The sequence below is a fragment of the Pongo abelii genome, chromosome 10 (assembly GCF_028885655.2).
Source record: "Pongo abelii isolate AG06213 chromosome 10, NHGRI_mPonAbe1-v2.0_pri, whole genome shotgun sequence".
NCBI classification, from domain to species: domain Eukaryota; kingdom Metazoa; phylum Chordata; class Mammalia; order Primates; family Hominidae; genus Pongo; species Pongo abelii.
The window spans coordinates 53,910,449-53,935,670 of NC_071995.2; the positions used below are offsets into that span (position 1 = coordinate 53,910,449).

The window sequence follows — 25,222 nt, forward strand, 5'->3', positions numbered from 1 at the left end:
TTTTGTTTTGTTTGAGATAGAGTCTTGCTCTTGTCACCCAGGCTGGAGTGCAATGGCACGATCTCGGCTCACTGCAACCTCCGTCTCCCGGGTTCAAGCAATTCTCCTGCCTCAGCCTCCTGAGTAGCTGGGATTACAGGCGCACCCCATCATGCCCGGCTAATTTTTGTATTTTTAGTAGAGATGGGGTTTTGCCATGTTGGCCAGGCTGGTCTCGAACTCCTGACCTCGTGACCCACCCACCTCAGCCTCCCAAAGTTCTGGAATTACAGGCGTGAGCTACCACGCCCGGCTTCAAGTGGCACTTTGAACTTTGCATTCTTTTTCTTTTTTTTTTTTTGAAATGGAGTCTCCCTTTGTTGCCCAGGCTGGAGTGCAGTGGCGTGATCTCTGCTCACTGCAACCTACACCTCCCTGGTTCAAGCAATTCTGCCTCAGCCTCCCGAGTAGCTGGGATTATAGGTGTGTACCACCACGCCCAGCTAATTTTTTTGTATTTTTAGTAGAGATGGGGTTTCACCACGTTGGCCAGGCTGGTCTCGAACTCCTGACCTCAGGTGATCCACCCACCTCGCCCTCTCAAAGAGTGAGATTACAGGCGTGAGCCACCAGGCCCAGCCTGAGCTTTCCATTCATTTTGAAAAACACCAAAGGGAAATTATGAATCTAATGATTTGGAAATGAAAAGGCCCCTCAATACCAGACTGCCCTCCTTTATCTTTTGATCTCTATCTCAAGTTTTGTGGCTAGTTCCAGAGAGTATGAGTTCTGTAACAACTGTGGACTTGGGCTCTTCTAATGATTGTTCCTAAGGGACCCTTCAAGGAACCACTTATTATTGTGGCTTGTTCTAGTGGTCCAGTCCCAAAGTTCAGTCCATCCCAGGAAGGATGTCAAGAAAAGAGGGTTAATAAACTTAGAGAATTTTTTTCTCCATGCCCTGGCTTCCTAGGGAAATAGGGTTGATACTAGGAATCTCTCTGACAAAATGTAAGAGAGAATTGCTTTGTGAAGTGAAGGTAAGCCCATGTTTCAGGTTTTCTCATGAGCCTTTAAAAGGAGTCTCTCAACTCCAGACAAGAACTGGGTAGGGGGGCAGGAAAACAGATACTTTCCTCTGTGTGACTTCCTTCACCCCCTTACCCCCACCCCTACCTCTCTCAATATACCATTACAAGCAAACCAAATCTTTATCCATCTGCCTCAGTGAGATCCTTCAAAAAGACCAAGAATCCCCACAGCAGCTCAGACTGTTCCCTTGCCCCATTCTTGCTTCTGCCTCTGCCTCAGGGCATTTAGTTTTCATCACATGAGTGGGGAATGCAATTTTCTTTTTTTGTGACCGGGTCTCACTCTGTCACCCAGGCTGGAGTGCAGTGGCAGGATCTCGGTGCACCGCAACCTCCACCTCCCAGGCTCAAGCGATTCTCCTGCCTCAGCCTCCCAAGTACGTGGGATTACAGGCTCGCGCCACTACCACCCAGCTAATTTTGTTTTGTTTTGTTTTTTTAAGAGACGGAGTTTTGCTCTTGTTGCCCAGGCTGGAGTGCAATGGCGTGATCTTGGGTCACCGCAACCTCCACCTCCCGGGTTCAGGTGATTCTCCTGCCTCAACCTCCCGAGTAGCTGGGATTACAGGCATGTGCCACCACACCTGGCTAATTTTTTTTTTTATTTTTAGTAGAGATGGGGTTTCTCCATGTTGGCCAGGCTGGTCTCGAACTCCTGACCTGAGGTGATCTGCCCGCCTCGGCCTCCCAAAGTACTGGGATTACAGGTGTGAACCAGTGTGCCCGGTCATAATTTTGTATTTTTAGTGGAGACGCGGTTTCACCATGTTGGCCAGGCTGGTCTTGAACTCCTGATTTCAAATGATCCACCCACCTCAGCCTCCCAAAGTGCTGGAATTACAGGTGTGAGCCACCATGCCAGCCGCAATTTTGGAGGTATGTAAATTTCCACCAGATAGATTTTTTTTTTTCTCTCCTCCCACAGGCTCCTAAAGAGATAATTCATTGCAACAAATTATCACTTTTAAGTGTTCTCAGCTCCTGATTGTTTAATACTCTACTGCCAATTACTGCTTGCCTTCCCTCAAATAGACATTAACCTTCATTTTAAATTCAGACTCCCCCCCGTCCTTTTTTAAAATAAGCGTGGCAGAGTAATTGATGAGAGGGTGGGGATAACCATTTACAGGTTTAACTTGTTTATTACACCTTCAGTAGAGGACTTATCACTGAACCCTGAGTGGGCTGCTCTCCTCCATCTTCTACTTTTCCTGTCACCCTCCCTCACACCACATACTCCAAGACAGAATCCCTTGAATGACTGAACCCAGCTTCTTCTTATTACTACCCCCATCTTTAACTGAGGTATAGAGCCTCTAAGGGGCTGTTTCTTTGCCTCCTCAGGGCTGAGGTGTAACCTCCACCTACATACACGGTCTAATCTCAAAATCAAGGACCACTCTGGATTAAGATAGTGTTTCCACCTCAGAGGCTGGGGAGGCCTGCAGAAGTTGTAAATTGGAGGAAATATTGGGGTTTGTAAATCAGGGTACGTTGTCTTTCACCAGGACAAAGTGTAAGGTTTTTCTTGGAGACAGGGTCTCGATCGGTTACCAAGGCTGGAGTGCAGTGGTAAGATCACAGCTCACTGCAGCCTCGACCTCCAGGCTCAAGTGATCCTCCCACCTCAGCCTCCTGAATAGCTAGGACTACAGGCACATGCCACGATGCCTAATTTATTTTTATATTTTGTAGAGATGAGATCTCCCTATATTGCCCAGGCTGGTCTCAAACTCCTGGGCTCTAGCGATCCTCCCACCTTCTTTCCAAAGCACTAGGATTACAGGCGTTGAGCCACAGTGCCTGGCTAAGGTTTTTCTTCTTTAGGATAGTATCAGACCGTGCTTAAGTGCTCCTTTAGGTTTCTTGCTAACTCAAGAATGTTAAAGAAAAGCCTCCTCCCTTCCCAGAGCTATCTTCTAATAGCAGCTATTTTCTCTTTCAGCAGAATCTCTTTAAAATGGACGTAGAAGACTGCAATGGCCGCTCCTATATGTCTGGTATGCCTTCTGTGTGTTCTATTTGTTAGGGGTTGGAAGCAGACACTCTCCTGTAGAGCAGAGCAGAGAGCCTTCAGCCTAGGCACACAGCCTCTAAATGTCCTAGTCACACAGCTAACACTCATGCTTGGTGGCCCTTGGTAGTGTGCAATTATTTTGGTGATCTTACATTCCCTAAATAGTAATTCTCTTTTCCAGACTTCTTGGGGGATAGAGGAAGGGAATAGGAGGGGAATATGAGCAGACATCATTAGAAGAATAATTTGAAGCAAATAGATGGAAACAAGATGTGGTTCTTTCTCCTTTGCTCTGAAGTCACTAGCCAAACATGAAATCCTGTTCTATCCAGATAGGGTGGCACAAGGTTTCAAAGCTCAAAGGCCTACAAGGGCCAGGTGGTCATGTGAATGAGTGAAGTAAGGTTAGGATAATAAGCAGAAAAGAACGGTGGGGGCTGTCATGAAGTGGAGAACATATGTCCCACTTAAAGGGACAGCAGCTTTCAGTGTCCACTAGAACTTGTCATGCAGGAATGTGTATCTAGTGTGGCCAAAACTTCTAAATTTTTAAGAGAAACCAGAAATCCAAATTTTTATATGAAATGTCTCCATTTTAAAATAATGACTCAAGGCTGGGCATGGTGGCTCACGCCTGTAATCCCAGCACTTTGGGAGACAGGCAGATAACCTGAGGTCAGGAGTTCGAGACCAGCCTGGGCAACATGGTGAAACCCCCTGTCTACTAAAAATACAAAAATTAGGCCAGGCACGTGGCTCACGCCTGTAATCCCAGCACTTTGGGAGGCCAAGGTGGGCAGATCACGAAGTCAAGAGATCGGGACCATCCTGGCCAACATGGTGAAGCCTCGCCTCTACTAAAAATACAAAAATTAGCTGGGCGTGGTGGTTCACGCCTGTAGTCCCAGCTACTCAGGAGGCTGAGGCAGGAGAACCCAGGAGGTGGAGGTTGCAGTGAGCCGAGATCATGCCACTGCACTCCAGCCTGGTGACAGAGTGAGACTCCGTCTCAAAAAAAAAAAAAAAAAGAAATAATAGAAATCAAAATTGGGTTTTGATGTGATGAGTATCCCTATCAGAAACCCAAGCACCATTGTGGAAATGACCTATAGCTTATTTTTTACTCTAAAGTAGGACCAATGAAGGAATTATTGGCATGCACTAAAGGAGATAGCAAGATGGGTCAGACACACATATGAGAGTCATTGGCAACACCCGGGTAATGTAAGGTAAGATGTTGACTCTGACCCCTTTCTTGTTTAAGGAGGGAAGGAGTTGGAATGGGTAAAGGCATTCAATACCTGCCACATGCTTGACAGAATGACAGGGATCAGGTAGAGTCATTTAATTGGAAGAGACTTTATTAGAACAAAAGTCATGGCCTTGTGAGGAGCGAGCCAGTCTTCCTACCTCCTGCTCAGTTAAGCCTATTCAGAAAACCACTACTGAGCAACAAGTACACTTGGGACCCTGCTTTAGTGCTGGGGAACACTCGGATGGATAAAATCCAGTCCCTGCCATAAAGCAGGCAAATGAGAAATTACAAATCCCATGGAGCTCTCTTCAAACCTGTTTATGGAGAATATTGGATACTCATGGAGGTGATTTGCTTCACCGTGCTATGAAACCAAGTTTTCCCTGCTTTCAGCAGATTGGCATTTCCTGGATAAGAAGTGGCCTCTGCACAGGATGGTTTTTGAATGGAAGTGGAGGCCAGGAACTCCTCCTCTGTACTTTGAGAATTCTAGTTGTCAGCAGCTACCTTAGAAAGGGAAAAGGGAAAGTCAAAGTAGGGCTACCATTAGCCCTGAAAAGTACCCCTCTTAGGACTGGGCATAGCTGTGCTCATCACTGACCCATCTCTCCTGGAAGAGTCATATGGAAGCAGAGGGAAAGGCTGCAACAGGCAGCCCTCCCGAAGCACACTGTGGGCCTCCACAGGCCATCATAGTTCTTCTGCTCCACGCCAGGTGACCTTCCTTCATCAGGCCACTTGATGAAAAGGGTATCTCTCCTGTTCTTCCAAGAGATTTGAATTCCTCACAGAATGTGGTTCAGAAAATCCATCTTACCCTTTTCTCTTTTTAAAGGTACAGATCATTCCCTTCTGGGGCAGGGAAAAGGGGGAGATAAGCAGGAGTCTATTAATTTACGGCACAGATAACCACCCCCTCCATTTTCCTATCTTTCAAGGGAAACAGAGTTGCTGAAACCCAGCTCCTGCCATTAATTGACTGAGCAGGGCTTGCCCCAAGTTTTCTGAGACTGTGAAATGTTTAAGAGAACTTTAGTAGAAAGGGATTCAGGGGTAGGCAGCCCGAAGTTTCACAGCCCCTCCCACCCCCAAATTCTTGGAATCAGAAAATGTAGTCTTCCAAAGTAGGTCAGTTTGTCAGTGAGCAGCTCCTCTGAAAGGGAAGGGAGCAAAGGCCTTGTCCTGATAGAGGGCGGATTCATCCAGGGCTTTCGGCTGCTGGGGCCCCAGGGGCACAGGAGGGAGGGGAAGTGGGGAGACCGTACCAGCCTTTTTGCCTGGGATCTGAAAGGTCTCAGGGCCACAGAGCAACACTAGCCTGACACCAGACTCTGCTGGGCCCTCTCACTGCTGGAAAGGAGGAGGCTGTCAGTCCCCAGATCTAGAGAGCAACCTTCCTCCTGGAGGAGGAGGGAAAGAGTTTGGTGGGGGAGGGGCTTTCTGCCTATCTGAGAGCCTTGAAGCTGTCCGTGTCCTGGGCCCCATGACCTCTGGGGCCTTGGCTTCCCCAGCTGGCAGAGGATTGGGCCTTCCCTGGGGCCCCCCCTTTCTCCCTCCCACCCGCAGGCCCATCCATCTCTCTCTCTCTCTCTCTTGCACACACTCTTGCCTCTCTCAGGCATTTGTTGTGCAGTTCCTCTTTGTCTACTGGGCACGAGGGGCAACGGCATCTGCCTTTCCTTCCCTGTGCACACACCCACCACCCACCCCCTTCACTGTCTTGGAAAAGGGATGCTGTAACCTAGCATCTCCCCCACTATATACACATATACATTCTCTCCAGCCCCCTCCCCAAGCACATCCAAGCGTGCTCTCCCCTCTCCTCCTCTCTCTCCCTCTCTCCCTCTCTCTCTCTCACACACACACACACATACACACACACTCAACACACATACACCCTGGGCTGAGCTGCTCTTGCTGGCTGCAGCCGTGGGCCTCTGCTCACCGTGCCGCTGCTGCTGCCTGCGAAATGACGGCGGTTCCCCTCACTTCCAGGAATCCACGCTTCCTGGAAGGTGAGTGGCTGGGCTCACCCCTGCCTGCCACTGAGACGCAGACATGCATACACCACCCGCACTCCCTCGCCGTTTCCAAGGCGGCGGCCGCGTTCGCACCCCAGGGTCTCACCGGCAAGGGAAGGATAATGTAAGTTCAGGCAGAAGGCGGCTAGTGGAGGGAGGAAGGGGGGTGCTGGGGCTAGGGAGCCAATTCAGTAACTACTCCCAAGCCTGAGGAGATGGAGAGGATGGGGGCCGTGTGTGTGTGTGTGTGTGTGTGTGTGTGTGTGTGTGTGTGTGTGTGTGTGTGTGTGTGTGTGTGTGTGTGTGTGTGTGTGTGTGTGTGTGTGTGTGTGTGTGTGTGTGTAGCGGGGGAGGGGGCGTTCCTCCTTATACTTGTGGAGGATGGGAAAGGGTGTTTGGTGTTGCTAAGCAAAGACGGCGACTTGGACAGTGGGAGCCTATGGTGACATCTTGATTAGGCCTTGGGGATAGACGTAGAGCTGCCTGGGGTGAAATGCTGAGACAGGCCTGGGTGGGAAGGGGTAGTGGAGAAAATCAAGGTAATGAAGAGGAGCCTTGGCAAGCAGATGCCTCAGCCTGGAACAGAGATCTGAGGGGCCTCAACCTCCTCCCCACAAAAGAGCTGAGGATGGGCGTCTTTCTTTGCTCTTGTACCCACTATTCCCTGCTAGCAGGCTAGGATCCTGCCATCCTGGAGCCCATGGTCAAGAAAGGGAAAGCAGTTATGATGAGGTGCCTTGCAGAGAAGTGTGGAGGTTCTCCACGTTCTCCAAGCTCATGGCTATTCCCTAGATGTAGCCACTATTTAAAGGTCTCAAGGAAAGGCAGCAGGAGTGGAGGGCTAGCCTCCTTTAACATATGAAACACCTTTAGCTTGTGGCCTGTTTCCCAGTTCCTTTCTCTCCCTCCTGCTTTTCAGCCTTTACCTACCTCCCAGTTCCTCCGATGTGAACCTCATGATTTGGCTTTGCCCTCTGGGGGTTCAGCCAATCTATGATGACTTTGAGCAAGAAAATTTCTCAGAGACCTAAGAGCAGCCTTAATTCTTGGCTTTGACAGTCTGGGATTTCTTGGGAGTCCCAGACTTTTGAAATTCCCTCACTGGGGTTTCTGGGGCTGAGAGAGGAACTGTTAAACTTCCTAAATATTACTCTAATCCCCTTCACCCATGAGCTAGAATTCAAAATCCTTGGTGCCCAAGAAAGCCTTTCTGACTCCTGAAACAGATTCATTATACGTATATATTAGCCCCATGAAAGTAGACTTGAGCCTGTTTTTCCCCTTACCTTAATCTTAGGGAGGGCAACAGCATCAAAGAGCCTCTTGAATTACTGGTGTGACTCCTGCTTCTCTTCCTGTTTCTGGGCCTTAATTGGGAAAGCCACAAAGGATGCTTTCCCCTCAGTGTTTCTAAGTGTACTTTTAAATATATTTTCCTCCACATAGCAAGTCCCTGGCCTCAAGAGGCAGCCTCAGCCGAATAAGCTGGGACCAGTGATGGATTTCCAACAAGTTCACTCATCCTTTTAGGGTCAAGGCCTCAAAGCCAATTGCCCTGTTCTTCCCTGATGAGTAACATCAAGTGATTTAGGGCAATTCAGCACTAATAAACGGAATAAGAAGATACCCTTTTCAGCCCTTCTAACCCTAGTAAACCCTACACTTAGTTGAAAGGATATATTTAAAACTGGCTCTGAGTCTACAAGTCTCAACCCACAATCCTGAGATGCTCACTTCATGATATGTGTGTGGTTCTGATTTCGGGCAACATTTTTAGGTAACCATGGCTCACCTAAAGAGCCCCAGCTGGGAAAACTCAGATTCAAGCCATAAGGCTTTTTCTATAGATAGTGAACAAATTTCCTCAGGCTTTGACGGGATAGAATGGGGAAAATGGGACTTTAGGAGAGAATATGAATGGGAAATGGTCCCAAAGTCCTGAGTGGTTGTTTTCTTCCCACTGACCAAAGCTGGAGAGGGATCCCTCAGGAGGGTGTGTTCCGGATTTCTTGCCTCAGGCCCAAGACTCCAACCATTTTATAATGGAATCTTTATTTTGTGAAAGTAAGTATGTGCATAGCTGGGCAATTGGGTAAAGTACTAATAGGTGGACTTCAGGGATGAATTTTAGGCTTCCTCTCTCTTTCTTGCACTCTCCCTTGCTTTCTCTCTCTCTCTTCCATATTTAGGCCTGTGTGCACACATCCATGCATGTTCATGTTAGCAGATAATGTAGAAGGCTACCAGTATGTTTATCCCAATAGGTATGTTCTCTTTATATGTATCTACATATGTGCTGTGTCTCTGTGTGTGTTTATCCACATGTATTTTTATTTCACCTATATATTTGTGTAGAAGATTGCGGGGAGGAGGGATTTTTTTAAAAAATACATTCATATCTTTCTTTAGGTATGTTATCTGATTTTGAAAAACATTATGAAAGCCTCAAAAAGCATTTTTACAAAGCAATTTATCAGAAAATTAAAACAAATATAATGAGAATAAGTTGATCACTTAACTGTCAATGAATATCAAATAGTAAACACGTGATTGGAATCAGATCAGTAGGAGACTTTCTAGAGTAATCAAATTTTTGCTGAATTTAGAAAGTCTAAGGTGCCCAATTCTTCCCTACTAAGATTGTTACCCCCAATTGGCTGTGTAGGTGCTGGTTAAGGACATGGACACTTACTGTCTATGATCCCAGTTCCACACTAGCAGCTATGTAACCTTAGACAACTAACATAACCTCTTTTGTACCTCAGTTGCCTCATCTGAAAAAATCATGATATTGGCACGTACTTCATATAGTTGTTGTGAAGATTAAATGAAATTATTCAATTCAAGTGCACAGAATAAAGCCTGGCACATAGTAAGTACTCAATTAATATTATTGGCTGCTATGATGATTACTAATATTATCATTAGATTCAAGGACAATTCCAGGTACCTTTCCTGCAGATCCTGCACCGGCTGGGGGCTCCAGAGAGGAACAGTAGGGAAGAATGTCTGTCCTGAACATCTGTCCCTTCTGCAGCCCCCATTTTCCTCTCCGCCCTGGCGCACCCAGCCCCAGCCCTGCTTCCTGTGGACGTCAGGTAGTGATGCTCTTCCCCTCAGGCCTAGATAAAGGTAGGGTAGGCAAGGCCCAGCCACTGAGCTCACAGAAGGCAGCACCAGGCATCCAGACTGGCGGGGGCGCAAGGTATGGTGCCCAGCATACAACACTGCCTTGTACATGGCTATGAAGGAAATGTTTGTGAAATTTAACTGAATTTTTTTAAAAGATTAGGCAATGGACAGTAGATAACTCCAGCTCCAGCTTTACCTGCCTTCTTGTTCTCTCCTCCAAGGTAGCGGGGACTCATCTCTGGAGAAGGAGTTCCTCGGGGCCCCAGTGGGGCCCTCGGTGAGCACCCCCAACAGCCAGCACTCTTCTCCCAGCCGCTCACTCAGTGGTAAGTGTAACCTCCTACCACCTCCTGGCAGTAGGCACCCCCTGTTGCATTTGGCCTTCAATTCACCTTCCACTGGCAACCATTTCCCCATCGTCACCTCCTGCTGGTCTCCTGCTTAGTCTCTAAGAGCAATAAGGAGCCCAGTGTCTAGGGTTTTTCTGGCTTCTGAAAGGAGAGTGAATAGTCAGTCACTGGCAGACTAGGGTGGAATTAAAAGAGGTATAGGTGGGATTAAAGATTTCAAAGAGAAATTATGGAGTTAGAGAAGCAGGTAGATAGAAATGGTCATCAGGTGGAGTTAGATAGGAAATAGAGAGTAGAAGGACCTCCCCATCTCCCCACAGCCCATTCTCCTACCCAGACAGGGTCCCCATGGCTGCTCCTCCCCAGCTGGCCCTAGATCTGTGACATTCTCTAAATGGTTGGAGTAGCCAGGAATGTAGGTCGGAGCTAGAGCCAAAGCCTTCTCCTCAATGGTTCCTCCTTCCTTTATCCCTCCTGCCCTGCCTCAGAGTTTTATGGAGGTGGAGGGGGTAGAGGGATTCAATCTAATGGGGTGGGAGGGAACTGTAAGCATGTCTGTCTTCCAGGTTTGCTCTCTTTGGCCTGTTGTCCCCCTTCAGTCTTCCTAGATCTGTTTTCCCGCCACTGTTAACTTGCTGGCTTCCTGCCCAGGGCCAAGTCAGACATCTTTCTTAATGACAAGAGAGTAGAGAAAAAAGCTCCCCTTAGTTGCCTCCTCTCCTCAGTGACAGAAGACATCCTATGTACCCCCAACTTTTTTCTTTTTGAGATGGAGTCTTGCTCTGTTGCCCAGGGCTGGACTGCAGTGGTGTGATCTCGGCTTACTGCAACCTCTGCCTCCCAAGTTCAAGCGATTCTCCTGCCTCAGCCTCCGAAGTAGCTGGGATTACAGGCGTACACCACCATGCCCAGCTAATTTTTGTATTTTTAGTAAAGACAGGGTTTCACCATGTTGGCCAGGGTGGTCTCAAACTCCTGACCTCAAAAGAATCCACCCGCCTTGGTCTCCCAAAGTGCTGGGATTACAGGCGTGAGCCACCACACCCGGCCCAACTTTTTTCTCTTGAAGCCTATTTGCCTGGTGGGTGGGAGAAAAGGTTGTCTCAGTTTCCAGTAGGATTCTGATATCAGCAGCAGGGATACTAGGGTGTTAGTTCCATTTAAGGCTTGAATGTCTCAGGGCCTAAAGACCCTCTTAAACTTTAAGAGTGCCATTCTGGGCCGGGTGCAGTGGCTCACACCTGTAATCTCAGCACTCTGGGAGGCCAAGGCGGGCATATCACCTGAGGTTGGGAGTTCGAGGCCATCCTGACCAACATGGAGAAACCCTGTCTGTTCTAAAAATACCAAATTAGCTGGGTATGGTGGTACATGCCTGTAATCCCAGCAACTCAGGAGGCTGAGGCAGGAGAATCACTTGAATCTGGGAGGCAGAGGTTGCGGCGAGCCAAGCTCATGCCATTGCACTCCAGCCTGGGCAACAAGAGCGAAATTCCATCTCAAAAAAAAAAAGAGTGCCATTCTGGCCTAGGAGCAGCTTCCCCCTTTGCCTCTCTCTATTCTAAACACCATCCCACCCCTCAGCCAACTCCATCAAGGTGGAGATGTACAGCGATGAGGAGTCAAGCAGACTGCTGGGGCCAGATGAGCGGCTCCTGGAAAAGGACGACAGCGTGATTGTGGAAGATTCATTGTCTGAGCCCTTGGGCTACTGTGATGGGAGTGGGCCAGAGCCTCACTCCCCTGGGGGCATCCGGCTGCCCAATGGCAAGCTTAAGTGTGACGTCTGCGGCATGGTCTGTATTGGACCCAACGTGCTCATGGTGCACAAGCGCAGTCACACTGGTAAGTAAGCCAGAGGGGCTCTGGGAGGAGCTCCCAGGGTGGGGTTGAGAGGCAGGGGCAGTGCTGGGACAACAGCAGGTACGGGGCTGGAGGAGGCCATGCAGGGAGTGGGTAGCCTCAGAAAGGGAAGGGTCTCACCCAGCACATTTTCCAGCTGACAAAACGAGGCAGGGTGGGGGTGGGTACAGAATTTGAATTCCCCTCAATACCTGTAGTTTCCTGGCACTTTCCTCAACTGCTGTTATAAAGAAAAGCTGATATTTTTCTCAGTATATGAGGGAGGGGAAAGTGTAGACTCAAGAATGAGCCAATGGTCCAATAGGGGTAAGACTCCCGGGTATTCTTTGAGCCCTCCCATCTAATAATTAAAAAACAACAACAACAACAACAACAACAAACAGAAAACAAAAGCCTTCTCTTCTCAGCTTCCTCAGGCCTTGGGCTCCTGCGGCAGAGTGGGCCCTGTGGGGCTCAGTTTTTGGTAACAGTCTTTTGGCCTTGTGTTCCAGGCCCCTCTCCCTGCCACACACCTCTAATCCATACCTTCCCCAGGGTAAGACCCCAGGGATCCCCAAGGGATCTTCATAATTCAGGGTTTGTGTGCATTGCACTTCTGCCCATCAGCAATGTGTTCAGAGCACCTTCCCTTGGGCAAGGTAGGGCAGAGGGTGGGGTGATAGGTTCAACCTTCAAAGTTCCTCACATGCAGTCCTCTGGGATTTGTTCTTTCACTTGCAGGTGAAAGGCCCTTCCATTGCAACCAGTGTGGTGCCTCCTTCACCCAGAAGGGGAACCTGCTGCGCCACATCAAGCTGCACTCTGGGGAGAAGCCCTTTAAATGTCCCTTCTGCAACTATGCCTGCCGCCGGCGTGATGCACTCACTGGTCACCTCCGCACACACTCAGGTCAGTGACTCTCCAGTGGGAGGAGGGAATGAGGCTCCAACACACCCAGTATGTAGAGCTCAGTGACTTCTCTTGTATTTGGGGAGTTCCAGCGTCTGTCATTGAGGAGGGGGGAGCATTTACAGAGCAGATAGGGCCCCCTGCCTCTCTCACCCATCCCCTGGGCAGCAAGGCTTCATGGGAAATTTGGGAGACACGTTGATGGGGTATTTTACATCCACCATATGGATGTAAAATCCATCTACTTGGAGCAAAAGGAATAGGGGCAATGTTCTTGGCTGTTAACAGTTACCCTTGGCCGGGCGCGGGGGCTCACGCCTATAATCCCAGCACTTTGTGAGGGCGAGATGGGCGGATCACGAGGTCAGATCGAGACCATCCTGGCCAACATGGTGAAACCCCGTCTCTACTAAAAATACAAAAAAAAAAAAAAAATTAGCCAGGCGTGGTGGCGGGCGCCTGTAGTCCCAGCTACTTGGGAGGCTGAGGCTGGAGAATGGCGTGAACCCGGGAGGCGGAGCTTGCAGTGAGCCGAGATCACGCCATTGCACTCTAGCCTGGGCGACTGAGCGAGACTCCGTCTCAGAAAAAAAAAAAACCAGTCACCCTTCCCTGACTTTTGTTTGCTTGTTTTTTGTTTTTTCAAGACGGTGTCTCACACTGTTGCCCAGGCTGGAGTGTAGTGGCGCAATTTTGGCTCACTGCAGCCTTGATCTCCTGAGCTCAAGCCATCCTCCCACCTCAGCTTCCTGAGTAGGTGGAAGGATGCCGCCACACCCAGCTAATTTTTGTATTTTTTCGTAGAGACAGGATCTCCCTATGCTGCCTAGGCTTGTCTTGAACTCTTGATCTCAAGCAATCAGCCCGCCTCAGCCTCCCGGAAGTACTGGGATTATAGGCGTGGTGTCAGCCACTGTGCCTGGCCTTCCCTGACTTTTGTATTTTAGATTGTTGATGCCACAATCCATGCCCTATTACCCCCAACATCTAAGCCCCTGGGAGATCCCTCCTCTCACTCCCATCTGCCCCAGGCCCCACACCTGTCATCATCTTCACCCTCCTTCCTCCCACACCACCAGAGGTCTTGAGCAACCAGTCTGTCCTCTCCTTTACTTCCTTCTGGCTCCTGGAAATACCCATGGGCCTCTCAAATTGCAAAAAAGGGAGCCTAGGACTTCCAAATAGGAAAAGAGTATCCTATTTCTGTTCCCTATCCCAAGAGGTTGTCACCTTCCCAGAGGCAAGAGAAAGTCCAGAGGGTGCCTAGAGATCAATGTTTGGAACAGTGCTGGGAAACTGGATTAACAAGGTTTTCTAGCCCAGTCAAGACTGTTTGAATCAGTATCTGTCTGAATCAGCTGGACAGATAGCACTTTTTAGGCATTTTACTAAGCTTTAGGCTTTTGGCTTGGACTTGGGAAGAGGCCAGGAGCTGAGCTGGCAGGAAGGAGGGAGCTCAAGATTGGGAAAAGGCAGGAAGAAAGGAAGGGGGAAAGAATTAGTAGGGTCTGTCGTTGGAAACTTTCCTGGCTATTTTTCTCTTCTTAAACTCTCCTGAGCCAGGATTTAAAGGGACAGAGCAATCATTTCATCACCCTCTACTTTCTCCATCCACTTACCTTGTTCCAGGTTCTCCCACCTTGTAATTGGGACCTCTTTATCTCTATGTATGTGGAGAAACAGGGAGAAAGATCATCGTTGATACATGCTTTATATCTACAGAGCATTTCACTTGTGTTTCTTCATGTGATCCTCATAACAATTCCAAGGTAGATGTGATTATCCCCATTTTGTTGACAAGGAAACTGAAGCTGTTGGGGGGAAAAATGAGTTGTGGGTCACATAGCTATTCTTCAGCCTAGCTGGAACCCCATCAAGGTCCAGTGCCAGAAATATGTACTCCTTTTTCTCAGAAAAGGGGCTGCTCCCCCTGCTGGTTTGGAACAAGGATGGCTTGGCCCCTAGAATTCTTACCAACTACACAGTGAGGTGAACTGGGTAGATCTTGGATGTTGATCTGTAGATTATTAGCAACAGAAGCAGACACAGATATACTGTCAGGTCCCATCTCTGTGAAGTGCTTTCTGTTGCAACCCCTATTATAAGAAAAAAGAGACTGGATGCATGTTCTCACTCATGTGGGAGCTAAAAAAGTTGATCTCATAGAAGCATGGAGTAGGCTGGGCGCAGTGGCTCACGTCTATCATCCCAGCACTTTGGGAAGCCAAGGCGGGTGGATCGCTTGAGCCCAGGAGTTTGAGACCAGCCAGAGCAATATGGTGAGACTTCGTCTCTACTACAAAAAAAAAAAAAAAAAAAAGCCAGGTGTGGTGGCACACACCTGTAGTCCCAGCTACTCAGGAGGCTGAGACGGGGAGGATCACTTGAACCTGGGAGGTCAAGACTTCAGTGACCTGTGATCATGTCATTGCACTCCAGTCTGGGTGACAGTGAGACCCCATCTTGGGGGAAAAAAAAAAAAAGCCAGGCACGGTGGCTCATGCCTATAATCCCAGCACTTTTGGAGGCCAAGGCAGGTGGATCACCTGAGGTCAGGAGTTCAAGACCAGCCTGACCAACATGGAGAAACCCTGTTTCTACCAAAAATACAAAATTAGCCAAGCGTGGTGGCGCATGCCTGTAATCCCTGCTACTTGGGAGGCTGAGACAGGAGAACTGCTTGAGCCCAGGAGGCAGAGGTTGCAGTGAGCCAAGATCGCGCCATTGCACTCCAGCCTGGACAACAAGGGTGAAACTCCGTCTCAAAAAAAAAAAGTAGAGAGTAGAACAGTGGTTACCAGAGGCTGACTGAGAAGGGTTGGGAGTAGGTGGACAGCGAGAGGCTGGTTAATGGGTACAAGATTACAGTTAGATAGGAGGAATAAGCTGTAGTGTTCTGCAGCATAGTAGAATGACTGTAGTTAACAATAATTTACTGTATATTTCAAAATCGCTAGAAGAGATTATTTTGAATGTTCCCAATACAAAGAAATGATAAATGTTTGCCGGGCGCAGTGGCTCACGCCTGTCATCCTAGCACTTTGGGAGCCTGAGGCAGATGGATCCTGAGGTCAGGAGATCGAGACCATCCTGGGTAACACGGTGAAACCCCGTCTCTACTAAAAATACAAAAAATTAGCTGGGCATGGTGGCGGGCGCCTGTAGTCCCAGCTACTGGGAGGCTGAGGCAGGAGAATCACTTGAACCCAGGAGGTGGAGGTTGCAGTGAGCCGAGATAGTGCCACTGCACTCCAGCCTGGGCAAAAGAGTAAGACTCTGTCTCCAAAAAAAAGAAAAAAAGATAAATGTTTGAGGTGACAGATATGCCAGTTACCCCAACTTGATCATTACATGTTGTATACATGTATGAAAATATCATATGTATCTCATAAACATGTATAATTATTATGTATCAATTATCAATTAAAATTTGAAAAAAAAGAAAGCGGTTGGAGGATCATTCCTCTCCCAGATGTTAAACTGTTTCCCCAAGGGTCTTTGGGTGGATAGGGACCATGGTGTTCATTTCATCCCTAAAATACAAGAGTTTACAGAGCCTGAGTAAAATCCAGTAGATTGATTTAGTCAAGGCCCAGCTTTGGCATGGCAAGGTTAGGGGTGAATAGTAATTACCAGCTTCCTAGAGATACCTTCTCCTGTCTCCCTGCTCAATAGCAGCAAGATACATCAAATATACAATACGTTGTTTCTCTCCACTTTTTTCTCTCCTCTCACAAATATCTCTTAAGAGTTATCTTTAAATGAAGTACCACTCTGTTTTCCAATTTTTTTTCTTCGGTAGAAACAAGATCTTTATAACCTGTTCTTTATTACAAGCACATAAACAAACAAACCCAAATTTGGTGTTCTCTTTTTTTTACTCTATTTTCTTCTCTGTTCTTTTATTCTTTTTCTCTTTTCAGAATTACTCTATCAGTGATGGGCTTTCTAGACCTCTCGGTATCTCAGCGTAGAGAGACAGAGAGACAAAATAATCAGTAAACCAGGCTAGGGCTGGAGGTCAAAATACAAGTAAAGGTCAATGAAAACTGCCCCCTCCCCACATTGGCAGATCTAAGGGCTCTCATTTCTGTCATGCCAGCCCACCAGTTTCCCCCAAACCAAAGCAGATAGTTCATAAAAAGCAAAAAATCCCCTTGTCTGATAAACAGCACTTACATCCGCCTGCCAAATGGAAAGGTTAAACCACAGTCTGGGCCCCAGACTCTGAGATCCTGCAGTGGGGCCTGCCTGTCTGCTAGGGATGATGCCCTACAAAGTCCCTGGGTCCTCACTTCCTTTGAACAGCAATTTGGCCATCTTGAACAAACCCACCACCAGTCTGAAGCCACATGCCCTAGGATTCCCTTGCCCCCGTAACTGCACATTATCCTTCATCATCAAATATGGTTCATCTGTCCACGGTTGCAGTTGAAGTTGGGGAATGAAAGACAAGCAGAACTCAATTTAGCAACATCTTTTCCTCCCCATGCCAGTGTATACTTGCTCTTGGCTGAATCTGCAGAGCCAGGGCACAGTGAGAAATAGCTCTGATGCCATCTTTCTGCTCTCCTCCACAGTCTCCTCTCCCACAGTGGGCAAACCCTACAAGTGTAACTACTGTGGCCGGAGCTACAAACAGCAGAGTACCCTGGAGGAGCACAAGGAGCGGTGCCATAACTACCTACAGAGTCTCAGCACTGAAGCCCAAGCTTTGGCTGGCCAACCAGGTAGGGCTATTGATGTACTACTGGGGAGTTAAAAGGGGATGGTGAGAGGGAATGCTGGACAAGGGTGACTCCAGTATCTCCCGCACTGAGGGATGAAGTCTGTGGAACAGGGGATGGTTACCCCAGTAAATCTGCCAAACACCCCATTATAGGTACCCCAGTTGGTGGAAAGCCTTGTCTGTGGTGGGTGCTTTAGGGAGATCGACAGGTAGGGGAAGTTTGGGTCTATATCCTTGGCCTAACGGGAGAGAGAGAACACAAGAAGTATAAAACCAAGGGCCAGATGTGTATGATTGTCCCCAAATGATCTGAAATTTTGTTGGAGTGAGCTTTAGGTAGGATAAACAGAGCCCAGTTTCCCAGGCATCTGGTATGTCCTTCCTTGGCTACTGACCTGCTGGTTTTCTCCAGGCAAAGGCTGTGGGGCCAGTGCTACCCCTACTCAACTGCTACTACCTGTCTCCACCTTCTTCCCACCAGGTGACGAAATACGTGACCTGGAGATGGTGCCAGACTCCATGCTGCACTCATCCTCTGAGCGGCCAACTTTCATCGATCGTCTGGCCAATAGCCTCACCAAACGCAAGCGTTCCACACCCCAGAAGTTTGTAGGTAAGAATCCAGTTGGAAAGAGATATCAGCTTTAAGCCACAGCTCAAATAAATCTGAGCTGTGTGGTCTGGAGATTTGGTTTAGGGAAAGAAAGCAGTCTGGTGGGCTGGGCGCAGTGGCTCACGTCTGTAATCCCAGCACTTTGGGAGGCCAAGGCGGGCGGATCAAGAGGTCAGGAAATCAAGACCATCCTGGTTAACACGGTGAAACCCCATCTCTACTAAAAATACAAAAAATTAGCCGGGTGTGGTGGCGGGCACCTGTAGTACCAGCTACTCGGGAGGCAGAGGCAGGAGAATGGTGTGAACCCGGGAGGCGGAGCTTGCAGTGAGCCGAGATCGCGCCACTGCACTCCATCCAGCCTGGGCGACAGAGCAAGACTCCGTCTCAAAAGAAAAAAAAAAAAGGAAAGAAAGAAAGCAGTCTGGTGGCCTCTGATACTGAAAATCTATCCTTAGGACAGGAGGAAACTAAAGAGGGAGGATGTACTCAAAGAGAGTGGAGAAGGGTTGGCACTGAAGACTTTTGTGGTGGTTGCAAGGGACAGGGTCGAGGCATTGGGCTGTCTCAGTTTTTTGTTTGTTTGTTTGTTTTTGAGACGGAGTCTTGCTTTGTCGCCCAGGCTAGAATGCAGTGGCACGATCTCGGCTCACTGCAACCTCTGTCTCCCAGGTTCACGCCATTCTCCTGCCTCAGCCTCCCTAGTAGCTGTGACTACAGACACCTGCCACCATGCCTGGCTAATTTTTTTTTTGTATTTTTAGTAGAGACGGGGTTTCTCTGTGTTAGCCAGGATGGTCTTAATCTCCTGACTTTGTGATCCGCCCGCCTCAGCCTCTCAAAGTGCTGGGATTACAGGCGTGAGCCACCGCGCCCGGCCCGGGCTATCTCAGCTTTTAAGAATAACAAGAACTTCAGTCTGTGTGGGCCCTTAGAGAGTCAGAGAGAGGAAATAAGTATGTGGTTCCTCCCCAGCACTAGTCATTAGCTCTCTAAGGACCTAGAGCTTTATGGAGAGTAATAAAATGAAGTATTAAAAATCAATGGGCTGGGATTGAGTCCTTCTCTAAGATTATAGCCTAGAGTCAAGGAGCAGTCCCACAAAGGACCTGACCCTGCGAAAGTAAATGCCACGTAGTAAATAATGTTACACCCAGCCCCACAAGTAAGAAAACAAAGAAGTAATCCTGAGGAGAGTGTAGGAATTCTCCAAACCCAGCCCTGCTGAGTTCCTCTTCTCCACAGGCGAAAAGCAGATGCGCTTCAGCCTCTCAGACCTCCCCTATGACGTGAACTCGGGTGGCTATGAAAAGGATGTGGAGTTGGTGGCACACCACAGCCTAGAGCCTGGCTTTGGAAGTTCCCTGGCCTTTGTGGGTGCAGAGCATCTGCGTCCCCTCCGCCTTCCACCCACCAATTGCATCTCAGAACTCACGCCTGTCATCAGCTCTGTCTACACCCAGATGCAGCCCCTCCCTGGTCGACTGGAGCTTCCAGGATCCCGAGAAGCAGGTGAGGGACCTGAGGACCTGGCTGATGGAGGTCCCCTCCTCTACCGGCCCCGAGGCCCCCTGACTGACCCTGGGGCATCCCCCAGCAATGGCTGCCAGGACTCCACAGACACAGAAAGCAACCACGAAGATCGGGTTGCAGGGGTGGTATCCCTCCCTCAGGGTCCCCCACCCCAGCCACCTCCCACCATTGTGGTGGGCCGGCACAGTCCTGCCTACGCCAAAGAGGACCCCAAGCCACAGGAGGGGTTATTGCGGGGCACCCCAGGCCCCTCCAAGGAAGTGCTTCGGGTGGTGGGCGAGAGTGGTGAGCCTGTGAAGGCCTTCAAGTGTGAGCACTGCCGTATCCTCTTCCTGGACCACGTCATGTTCACTATCCATATGGGCTGCCATGGCTTCAGAGACCCTTTTGAGTGCAACATCTGTGGTTATCACAGCCAGGACCGGTACGAATTCTCTTCCCACATTGTCCGGGGGGAGCATAAGGTGGGCTAGCAACCTCTTCCTCTCCCCTCAGTCCACCACTCCACTGCCCTGCCTACAGGCATTGATCCCTGTCCCCACCATTTCCCAAGGAGTTTTGCTTTGTAGCCCTCACTACTGGCCACCTGACCTCACACCTGACCCTGACCCCTCCGCACCTATTCTCTTCCTCTATCCTGACCGATTTAAGCATTGTGATGAAACAGATCTTTCGCTTATGTTTTTCCTTTTTATCTTCTCTCATCCCAGCATACTGAGTTATTTATTAATTAGTTGATTTATTTTTGCCTTTTTAAATTTTAACTTAGTCACTTGCCATTCCCCCACCCTCCTGTCCACAGCTCCTTTCCACTTTAGGCCAATTTTTCTCTCTTAGATCTTCCAGCAGCCCCAGGGGTAGGAAGCTCCTCTTAGTACTAAGAGACTTCAAGCTTCTTGCTTTAAGTCCTCACCCTTTACATTATCTAATTCTTCAGTTTTGATGCTGATACCTCCCCGCGGCCCTACCTTAGCTCTGTGGCATTATATCTCCTCTCTGGGACTCTTTAACCTGGTACTCCATACCTCTTGTGCCCTCTCACTTTAGGCAGCTTGCACTATTCTTGAATGAATGAAGAATTATTTCCTCATTTGGAAGTAGGAGGGACTGAAGAAATTCTCCCCAGGCACTGTGGGACTGAGAGTCCTATTCCCCATATTCCCCTAGTAATATGAGTTCTCAAAGCCTACATTCAGGATCTCCCTCTAGGATGTGATAGATCTGGTCCCTCTCCTTGAACTACCCCTCCACACGCTCTAGTCCCTTCAACCTACCGGTCTATTAAGTGGTGGCTTTTCTCTCCTTGGATTGCCCCAATTTTATATTCTCAGGGGCCAAGGCTAGGTCTGCAACCCTCTGTCTCTGACACATTGGGAGCCACAGGTGCCTAATTGGGAACCAGGGCATGGGAAAGGAGTGGGTCAAAATTCTTCTCTTTCTCCTCCACCTCTCAAACTTCTTCACTATAGTGACCTTCCTAGGCTCTCAGGGGCTCCTTCACTCCCCATCCTATGAGACACTAGTGGGTTGCTGCCTGATGACAAGGGGTTGTTTCAGCCCCTCAGTCATGCTGCCTTCTGCTGCTCCCTCCCAGCAGGATTCACCCTCTCATTCCCGGGCTTCTGGGCCCTGTTCTTAGGATCAGTGGCAGGGAGAAACGGGTATCTCTTTTCTCTCTTCTAATTTTCAGTATAACCAAAAATTATCCCAGCATGAGCATGGGCACATGCCCTTCACCCCATTCCACCCTTGTTCCAGCAAGACTGGGATGGGTACAACTGAACTGGGGTCATCCTTTACTACCCCCCCCTTCTACACTCAGCTCCCAGACACAGGGTAGGAGGGGGTACTGCTGGCTACTGCAGAGACCCCTGGCTATTTGAGTAACCTAGGATTAGTGAGAAGGGGCAGAAGGAGATACAACTCCACTGCAAGTGGAGGTTTCTTTCTACAAGAGTTTTCTGCCCAAGGCCACAGCCATCCCACTCTCTGCTTCCTTGAGATTCAAACCAAAGGCTGTTTTTCTATGTTTAAAGGAAAAAAAAAAAGTAAAAACCAAACACAACACCTCACAAGTTGTAACTCTTGGTCCTTCTCTCTCTCCTTTTCTCTTCCCTTCCTTCCCCTTCCATCTTTCTTTCCACATGTCCTTTCCTTATTGGCTCTTTTACCTCCTACTTTTCTTACTCCCTATCAGGGATATTTTGGGGGGGGATGGTAAAGGGTGGGCTAAGGAACAGACCCTGGGATTAGGGCCTTAAGGGCTCTGAGAGGAGTCTACCTTGCCTTCTTCTGGGAAGGGAGACCCTAAAAAACTTTCTCCTCTTTGTCCTCCTTTTTCTCCCCCACTCTGAGGTTTCCCTAAGAGAACCAGATTGGCAGGGAGAAGCATTGTGGGGTGATTGTTCCTCCTTGACAATGTAGCAATAAATAGATGCTGCCAAGGGCAGAAAATGGGGAGGTTAGCTCAGAGCAGAGTGGTCTCTAGAGAAAGGAAGAATCCTCAACAGCACCCTGGGGTGCTAGCTCCTTTTTAGAATGTCAGCAGAGCTGAGATTAATATCTGGGCTTTTCCTGAACTATTCTGGTTATTGAGCCCTTCCTGTTAGACCTACCCCCTCCCACCTCTTCTGTGTCTACTGTGTATTTGGTGACACTTCATAAGGACTAGTCCCTTCTGGGGTATCAGAGCCTTAGGGTGCCCCCATCCCCTTCCCCAGTCAACTGTGGCACCTGTAACCTCCCGGAACATGAAGGACTATGCTCTGAGGCTATACTCTGTGCCCATGAGAGCAGAGACTGGAAAGGCAAGACCAGGTGCTAAGGAGGGGAGAGGGGGCATCCTGTCTCTCTCCAGACCATCACTGCACTTTAACCAGGGTCTTAGGTACAAAATCCTACTTTTCAGAGCCTTCCAGCTCTGGAACCTCAAACATCCTCATGCTCTCTCCCAGCTCCTTTTGCATAAAAAAAAAAAGTAAAGAAAAAGAAAAAAAAATACACACACACTGAAACCCACATGGAGAAAAGAGGTGTTTCCTTTTATATTGCTATTCAAAATCAATACCACAAACAAAATATTTCTAAGTAGACACTTTTCCAGACCTTTGTTTTTTTGTGTCAGTGTCCAAGCTGCAGATAGGATTTTGTAATACTTCTGGCAGCTTCTTTCCTTGTGTACATTATATATATATATATATATATATATATATATTTTTAATCAGAAGTTATGAAGAACAAAAAGAAAAAATAAACACAGAAGCAAGTGCAATACCACCTCTCTTCTCCCTCTCTCCTAGGGTTTCCTTTGTAGCCTATGTTTGGTGTCTCTTTTGACCTTTACCCCTTCACCTCCTCCTCTCTTCTTCTGATTCCCCTCCCCTCCTTTTTTAAAGAGTTTTTCTCCTTTCTCAAGGGGAGTTAAACTAGCTTTTGAGACTTATTGCAAAGCATTTTGTATATGTAATATATTGTAAGTAAATATTTGTGTAACGGAGATATACTACTGTAAGTTTTGTACTGTACTGGCTGAAAGTCTGTTATAAATAAACATGAGTAATTTAACACCTCTGGTTGTTTTTGCAGACTTCCTTTGCCTTGCTTTTCTACTAAGAGGGAGGGGTCCTCCTTGCAGTATGTTATACCAACTACTGAACAGTTTAGGAGGTGAACAAAAACGAAGAATTTTCAGCCTAGACTGGGAAATGGAGGAGATTTTCCTACCAGGAAGGAGTGCCTTCAGGATAGGAGAGAAAGTCTGACTTGCCTGCCTACCCAAAGTAGAAATTAATCAAACATTTGTTGAGTACCTACTGTGCACAAAACACATTCTATACCCAGGGTGAAATAATGTGAATGATGACAATCATAGGGTCTACCACTGCTTGAGCATCTCATAAATGCTAAGTACTCATTGAATTGTAGAAACACCTACAAAAGGATGATCACAATTATTGGTGAAAAAATAAAAGCCCAAGAGAATAAATACCTTGTCCAAGGCTCATCAGCCAGTAAGTGACAGAACCAGAATTTGAACCCAGGGGTGTGTGATCCAAAGCATGTGCTCATCCCTTTATGCCAGGGAATGCAGCCAGTGAAACCCCTAAGCTAGAAAAATCCAAAGTAGGAACATCAATTTGTTTCTGTCTTAAATAGTAACTATTTTCTGTTCTCTTCACTCTGAACTTTTTTCTGTTCTCTTCCATCTACCTCATTGCTATTCCATATAGTAATGTCCGCCTTCTGTTTTCCACGAGATTACAGTGAAGTGAAAATTAGAGACACTCCTATCTAGAGTCTATTATTTTCCATGTCCCATTGAAACTGGCAAATTCAAAGTCAAAACAGACAGGAAAGCTGGGAGTGGTGTAGGACACCTGTCATCCCAGCTACTTGGGAGGATCACTTGAGCCTAGGAGTTTGAGAACAGCCTCAGCAACACAGGGCAACACCATCTCTACAAGAAATTTTAAAATTAGCTAGGCATGGTGGTGCATGCCTGTAGTCCCAGCTACTCGGAAAGCTGAGATGGCAGGATCACTTGAGCCCAGGAGGTCGAGCCTGCACTGAACTGTGATCATGCCACTGCAGCCTCCAGACCCATCTTAAAAAAGAAAAAAAGTGCTGGGCACAGTGGCTCATGCCTGTAATCCTAGCACTCTGGGAGGCTGAGGCAGGCGGATCACGAGGTCAGAAGATCAAGACCATCTGGCCAACATGGTGAAACTCCGTCTCTACTGAAATACAAAAAATTAGCCGGGCATGGTGGTGCGTGCCTGTAGTGCCAGCTACCTGGGAGGCTGAGGCAGGAGAATCGCTTGAACCCAGGAGGAGGAGGTTACAGTGAGGCAAGATTGCACCACTGCACTCCAGCCTGGGTAACAGAGCAAGACTCCATCTCAAAAAAAAAAAAAAAAAAGGCTGGGCGCAGTGGCTCACGCCTATAATCCCAGCACTTTGGGAGGCTGAGGCGGATGGATCACAAGGTCAAGAGATCGAGACCGTCCTGGTCAACATGGTGAAACCCTGTCTCTACTAAAAATACAAAAATTAGCTGGGCATGGTGGCGCCCACCTGTAGTCCCACCTACTCGGGAGGCTGAGGCAGGAGAATCGCTTGAACCCAGGAGGCAGAGGTTGCTGTGAGCTGAGATGGCGCCACTGCACTCCAGCCTGGGTGACAGAGCAAGAGTCTGTCTCAAAAATAAAAATAAAAAAAGAAAGAAAAAGAAAAAAGAAAGTAAGAAAACAGATTTTAGCCCCAAGAAGTAGGTTAAAGGTTAAAAGAAACCATGATGGGTTGCTGGAGGGAAGGTGAATCTGGTGTGTTCAAACTCTAGAGTGAGTCATGAATGAACAATGGTTTCCATCTGTACCATCCTGGGTCTGAATGCTAGGAGGCCCCTTTGCCACCCTAGTGTCTTCAACTTTGGAGACAACTGGGTGGTTGGCTCTGTGGACAGCCATTCCTGCTCAACGCTGAAGCTTGTTTTGTTTTTTTTTTTTTGAGACAGAGTTTCGCTCTATTGCCCAGACTGTAGCACAGTACTCGGCTCACTGCAACTTCTGCCTCCCGGGTGCAAGCAATTCTCCTGTCTCAGTCTCCCGAGTAGCTGGGATTACAGGTGTGCGCCACCAGGCCTAATTTTTGTATTTTTAGTAGAGGTGGGATGTCACCATGTTGACCAGGCTGGTCTTGAACTCCTGACCTGAGGTGATCCGCCTGCCTTGGCCTCCCAAAGTGTTGGGATTA

The 25,222-nt window shown here is 48.2% G+C and overlaps 1 protein-coding gene across 11 annotated transcripts in view; it reads left to right on the forward strand.

Annotated features, from left to right (window-relative positions):
• IKZF4 (IKAROS family zinc finger 4) overlaps positions 1-23,039 on the forward strand; it is a 30,980-nt gene extending 7,941 nt beyond the window's left edge. For 3 of the 11 annotated variants that reach the window (XM_063711822.1, XM_054527289.2, XM_009247885.3), the window contains 7 exons: positions 3,019-3,070; positions 9,717-9,821; positions 11,430-11,690; positions 12,429-12,596; positions 17,177-17,326; positions 17,807-17,938; positions 19,184-23,039. In XM_063711822.1, coding sequence (XP_063567892.1) covers positions 3,031-3,070; positions 9,717-9,821; positions 11,430-11,690; positions 12,429-12,596; positions 17,177-17,326; positions 17,807-17,938; positions 19,184-19,944 — 1,617 coding nt within the window. In that variant the 5' untranslated portion in view covers positions 3,019-3,030 and the 3' untranslated portion in view covers positions 19,945-23,039. Of the gene's footprint in view, positions 1-3,015; positions 3,071-4,218; positions 4,317-6,337; positions 6,488-8,333; positions 8,428-9,716; positions 9,822-11,429; positions 11,691-12,428; positions 12,597-17,176; positions 17,327-17,806; positions 17,939-19,183 lie in introns of those variants that run through there. The other 8 variants (XM_024256601.3, XM_009247887.3, XM_063711823.1 and 5 more) reach the window with 6 other exon arrangements.
• Positions 23,040-25,222: the final 2,183 nt, after the last annotated feature.